The sequence below is a fragment of the Cetorhinus maximus genome, chromosome 17 (assembly GCF_964194155.1).
Source record: "Cetorhinus maximus chromosome 17, sCetMax3.hap1.1, whole genome shotgun sequence".
Classification (NCBI taxonomy): Eukaryota; Metazoa; Chordata; class Chondrichthyes; order Lamniformes; family Cetorhinidae; genus Cetorhinus; species Cetorhinus maximus.
Genome location: NC_135895.1, coordinates 49,014,597 through 49,020,816, shown reverse-complemented (window position 1 = coordinate 49,020,816; position 6,220 = coordinate 49,014,597). Strand labels below are relative to the sequence as shown.

Sequence of the window (6,220 nt, the reverse complement as noted above, 5' to 3'; positions counted from 1 at the left end):
CTAACATGGCAGTGAAATAGAACATGGCTTCAACAGAAAAATAAAAAATCAACTCTAAATCAATTTGAGGGCTCATCTCATTCTGCAAAAAAGGTCTTCTTTAAACACTTTCTGTGAATATAATAAGTAACTATAGACTGCAGCATTAGCACTGGACTTCAAAGTTGTAGTTGACAGATGCACTTGTCAACTTTCTAGAAGGATATTGCCATATAAAGAAAGGGAAGGACCTCTGAACTCTGGAGATATTATGAAACTATACTGATTGGTGGAATTTGCTGTATGTTCAGTATATTCTAAGAGTCTGAGAAGGGTGTGTTTTGCACAGTGATAAAACTGAGCGATGTAAATGGTGCCATAAACTGCAAAAGCAAATCTCCAGATTGGATAATAAGACCCAAATTTCTGGGGCTAAAGAGTGTGGGAATCCTGGGGCAGAATTTCTAGCTCGGGGTGTGGGCATGTGTCCGACCCCGCTCGAGCGTAAAATAGTACATGATGACGTTGGGCGAGTGTCCCAACGTCATTCCTCATTCGCGCGAGATTTTGATCAGTGGGCGCGCGGGGGAGTTGGAAGCGAGCCCGCCGACAGTTAAGTGGGCAATTAAGCCCATCAAAGTTCCAATTGTCCCCAAATTTTCGTGGTCTGTCCAACCTGGTGGACAGGCTCTGCCAGGCGGACTATGCATGTTTCCTGAAACATAAAAAAAAATGTATGGACAGAATTTTCATCATGTATATGTTCTGATGACTGATCTGATACATGGACAATTTTTTCCAGGTTTTAAAATCTTTTTTTATTGCTTTTAAATTCTTCAGCTCCCTGAGGCAGCTCTCTGCGTTCAGGGGGTTTTCATTCCGCGCTCCCTCCTCCCGCCCACACCACGGCAGCGCTGAGCATTTCAACGCGCGTTTCACGCTGGCTGGCCGTTAATTGGGTAGCCAGCGTGAAATCGCGTTCGGGGGCCGATCGCAGTCGACGGTCCATTCCCCAGCTGCTCCCGGGCCCGCCAATTGCACCCTCACACCAACCTCAAAACCCCTGCCCCTGATTTCCAACCAGGTGTTGGTTATATTCTTTAAATTCCACTAGGGGGCAGATTTTATGCCTGCCATAACTGCATTTCCCACCCAATGTCTTCAATGTTAAGGGAGATTTTGTTGGTGAGAGTTCCAGGCTACTATGGGAATTGAACCCTTTATACCCTTGTAGAACTTATGTCACTCTCAATCTTTTAGAAGGCCCAAATCCCTACCTGGATTAAAGTAATCGATTCGGGAGGGAGAGGATCGCTTACTTCATCAGGAGCCAGAATAGCTTCTTACAGGGCTGAAAGGTTCAGGAGGTTATTTTTCCTCACTTCAACACAGGGAGTCTAAGGCAGAATAGGTGTAGGTTGCTTTGCCATACAAGGGCAGATTGGGTCAGACTGAACCGTGGTTGCTAATGTGCCCACGCAGGGGCCACCAGCCTACCCATACCAGGCAGATGATCCCAGCCCTGGGGTTGTGGGTAGAATTTCAGGTTTGGGTCTGGGACTGGTGGGCGATCCAAGCACCACACTTGTGTTGGTGGAGTTGGCCCTCAGGAATCACAGGGCCAATCATTTTAAATATCAGATTCTCATGTCTCTCCACTTCTCCTAAAGATGCTGAATGGGGTATAAAGTACATTTCCACAGGAGCCAGCTGCTCCTCGGTACTTCACTCAAAAGACTACTTTTCATCTGTGAGTCTAAGCAATAATAAACTATTTCAGCACCAAGTCGAGCACAGGCACTCTCCAGCAGGATTGCCATCAGCAGCCTCCACTCATTTCTGTATTTCTCTAACTCACAGATATTGAGGCCATTTGCATCATCTGTATTGCAGTCTCAGCTGAGATCAGCTCAGACATCAAACCTGGGGTCTTGCTATTCGGCACAGCTTAGTACCAAAATGATGCATTTACCCTCAAAAATACCAGAGTCACTTGGATTATGTGGGTTTTAGCTTTGTTCAATGGCAGATAGCATGAGTGAGGCAATCAAAGGTCCCACCAGAAAGAGACCTCAGCACGAAATCTAGGCTGCTGCTTCAATGCAATACTGAGGAAGTGCACATCACTGAGGTAATGTGATATTGTTAGAGGTGCCATCTTTTAGCCGGGATGTTAAACAAAGGCCCCATCTGCCTGTTCCTACGGGCACGGAAGATATTATTTAAAGAACATATGTGTTCTGGATAGCATTGATCATTTAAACAACAACACCAAAACGGATTAACTAGTTGTTTATCTTAGTGCTATTTGTGGGCCCCTGCTGTGTGTAGTTTGGCTGCTGCAATTCCCTAGATAACAACAGAGATTACACTTCAAATGTAATTCATCGACTGTGAAGCATATTCAAACATCCTGAGGACATCAAAGGTGCTATATAAAATACAATTTCTTCTTAACTTCACCAAGATGAATCCTGACTTGCTTCCATGTGTAATCTAGGTTCAACTCAGCAAATGTATTTTTTTTAAACGAATTGTGCTTTTGTATCTGCACAACTGATATGTTGTGTGGGTGGCTGCACATAGTGATTTTAATGTCTCCGATTGGCTGTTTGAGGGAAGTTCTCGAGTAACATCAGCTTTGTGATGCATCTGATGATCCAGTTGAGTTCAGTAAAATACAGACCGCCGATCGCATGCGGGATGATCTTGCTTTCAGATGTGCACTTACTAACTGAGCGTCTGCAGGAAAACATCCTGCCCTTCTTTATGAATCACTACTTTAAAAACGGCGAGCAGAACCAAACACCATTCAATTATCTTCAGAGCCACTGGATATACTGAACATCAGCTGAATCATTAAAGGCATTAAAGTGGGACTCAGGAGGAATCTCCTGCTAATATATTTCTCAACAAATAAATATGCCCACTAACCAGCATTCGGTAGAAAATCAACCTCGCCTGGTCAGACTAAAGCACAACTTCTAGAGCACTGGGCTTTTCATGTGTTGTGAAGGCGCATATGCAACAAAAAACTTAACTTTGATGGGGAATAAATATACATTATTCATATGAACATATAGACTTTCAGAAGTAAATTTACAATGTCCCATAGCATCATGGGAAAATATCCTTCTACAAAAAGAAGATGCTGTCACCATATGGCTGTTCGGGCCTCTGAATCTCATTTTACTTTTTCCTGCATCATCACTAAGAACATGATGGATCTGATGCAACCAAGTCTTGTGGGTCTACCAAGCTGAGGGCACAGGCACTTCCTTTATGTAACTGCAAAAAGCTCCATCAGCTAATACCAGAAATTCATTTAAGGGTTTTTCTCTTAAATTAAAAGAACTTTGTGGGTTAAGGTTGCGTGTGCAGGGGGGTCAGGAGGGCCACAGCAGACTCCAGATTAAACAGACTACCCCACAGAGGAGCACAGTTGCTGATGGGGCTGTGGCCATTGAGGCAGAGTTGAGAATGGGATACTGCTCCTTTTGATGTGAAGGTTCGTGCGCAGGTTCCACTGTGATGTAGCCATTGATTATTCTGATATTGGATGGCATGACTGTTGTGCTGAAGAAAAAAAATAAAATAGAAACATCAGATACCCAGGAAGTAAGCACCACAGGAACAATGAAACTTTAGATTAGCTTTAAGTTACCTATAAAATTGAGAAATTTGATGTAAAAATCATTCTAACGGCCTTTAAATATGAAATAACTAATTCCAGCGAAATAAAGTATACGTCACATAAATCAGCTGTGGTGGAAAGGAAGCAGAAATTTCCCTAATCTCCTGTGTAGAGCTGCTGGGCAAGAGGATGTGTGTCTTAATTTCCACAGGAAGTGAGAAACGGAGGCAACAGTCACCCACTCATTGCTCTAGCACTTCTCTCAGTGGCTGGCCTGAGCCGAGTGCCATTCACAAAGACTCAGGAGCATGCTGTCCTTCCAACCTTGTGTGCACAGACAGTGTGTGATGCAGGGAGACCAGGATCAAATTAAGGGAGAAAAATACCTCAAAACAAAACCCACCCCAAGGGACTACTTTTATGATCCATACATCAACAGCCTTATTTACAACAACTTATATTTATATAGCACCTTTAAAGTCATAAAAAGTCTCACGCTGCTTCACAAGAGAGTTATAAAACAAAATATGACATCAAACCACATAAGGTGTCAAAGAGGCAGGTTTTAAGGAGTCTTAAAGGAGAAAAGTGTGGTAGAGAGGTGGATAGGCGCAGGGAGAGAATTCTGAAGCTTATGGCCAAGGCAACTGAAGGCACAGTCACCAATGGTGGGGCAATTAAAATCGGGAATGCTGAAGAGGCCAGGGCATATGCAGATATCTCAGAGGGTTGTGGGACTGGAGAAGATTACAAAGAATGGGAAGGGAGAGGCCATGGAGAAATTTGAAAACAAGGATGAAAATTTTAACATCAAGGTGTTGCTTGACCAGGGGCCAATGTAGGTCAGCTAGCAGAGAGGTGATAGGTGAATGGGTGAAGACACGGGCATCAGAGTTTTGTATGACCTCAAGGGTAGAATATGGGATGCTGGCCAGGAGTGAATTGGAATAGTCAAGTATAGAGATAACAAAAGGTGTGAATGAGGGTTTCAGCAGCAGCTGAGCTGAGGCTGGGAGAAGTCGGGCAGTCCTACAGAGGTGGGAATAGGTGGTTTTAGTGAAGGGAAGAATATGAGGTTGGCAGCTCATCTTGGAATCAAACATGGTACCGAGGCTGAGAGCAGACTGGCTTAATCTCAGACTGTTGCCAGGGAGAGGGTTGGATTTGGGAACTAGGGAACGGAGTTTGGAGCAGGGACCGAAACAATGCCTTCAGTCTTGCAATATTTAATTAGAGGACATTTCTGCTCATCCAGTACTGGATGTCAGATAAATAGCCTGGTAATTTAGCAACAGTGGAGGAGTTGAAAGAGGTGATACTGAGTTAGAACTGGGTGTTGTCAGCACACAATGAAAACTAACGCTGTGCGTTTGGATGAGTTGTTGAGGGGGCAAGGATAGACGCTTGGGGACACCTAAGATAATGGTGGAGGGGCAGGAAGAGAAGACATTTTAAGTGATACTCTGGCTACAGTTAAACAGATAATAGAACTGGCTGGGAGTAGTCCTATTCAGCCGGATGACAGTGGAGAGGTATTGGAGGAAGATAGTGTGATCGACCATGTCAAATGCTGCAGATAGTTTGAGAAGGACAAGGGGGGATAGTTTACCGTTGTCACAGTCACATTTGATAAGAGCTGTCTGAGTACATTGGCAGAGGTTGAAACCTGATCAGAAGAATTTAAACATGGATTTTTGGGAAAGATGGGCATGGATTTTGGGAAGTGGCTATACATTCAAGGGTTTTGGAGATGGTGGTTGCAGATGGGGTAGTCGTGTGCAAGGATGGTGGGGCCAAGGGTTGTTTTTTTGAGGAGAGGTGTAATGACAGCAGAATTAAAGGAGAGAGGGACAACCTGAAGAGAGAGAACAGTTAACAATGTTGGTTAACATGGGGACCAAGACAGGAAGTTGAGTTAAAAACAAAAATAAAAACAAATTGTCAGCAGTTTAGTGGGAATAGGGTTTGAGGATGCAGAAACTGGGTCTCATGGACAATATGAGCTTGAAGATGGAATGAAGGAAGTAGAAGAGAAACTAGAGAAAGATGCAAGTTCAGAGCAAGGGTATGGGGAGCCTTAGAGGAAGGTTGGCGCAGCAGCTAGTGGAAGGGAGAAATGCAGCAGAAGTAGCTGACCAGGTAGTTTGATCTTAGTGACAAAGAAGCCCACGAGCTGTTCACACTTATTATTGGAGGTGAGGTGGAAGAGACAGGGGAAGGGGATTTAAGGAGATGGTCTGCACTGAAGAAAGACGCTGGGAGTTATCTTTTCATTGCAGAATGATCCAGGAATGGTGAGCAATTTTAGCAAAAGAGAGCAGGAACCAATGGTGCTTTATGTGGTCAAGCCTGATCTAGAGGTGGATGGTTAACCAGTTGTTCACCATATAAGTTTACGTCTATGTCTCTTGGACTTAAGGGAGTGGAGATGAGGGCCATACAAGATAGGAACAGCCAAGGTGAGAGAGAGTTATGGTTTTATTGGGATCTAGGGCATCAAAGGTGTAGGTGAGGGTGCAGTTGAGTAAATCAGTAGCTCATAAATGTTGTGGTGAATGGAGGGCCAGAGGCTAGATAGTTGGGATTTTCAAAATGCAGTTGTAAGGG

The 6,220-nt window shown here is 44.1% G+C and overlaps 1 protein-coding gene across 1 annotated transcript in view; it reads right to left on the bottom strand.

Annotated features, from left to right (window-relative positions):
• Positions 1-866: 866 nt before the first annotated feature.
• Positions 867-6,220, bottom strand: part of LOC144692383 (metalloprotease TIKI2-like) — a 457,965-nt gene continuing 452,611 nt past the window's right edge. Inside the window, exon 7 of the mRNA XM_078561164.1 lies at positions 867-3,555. Coding sequence (XP_078417290.1) covers positions 3,366-3,555 — 190 coding nt within the window. The 3' untranslated portion in view covers positions 867-3,365. The remainder of the gene's footprint in view (positions 3,556-6,220) is intronic.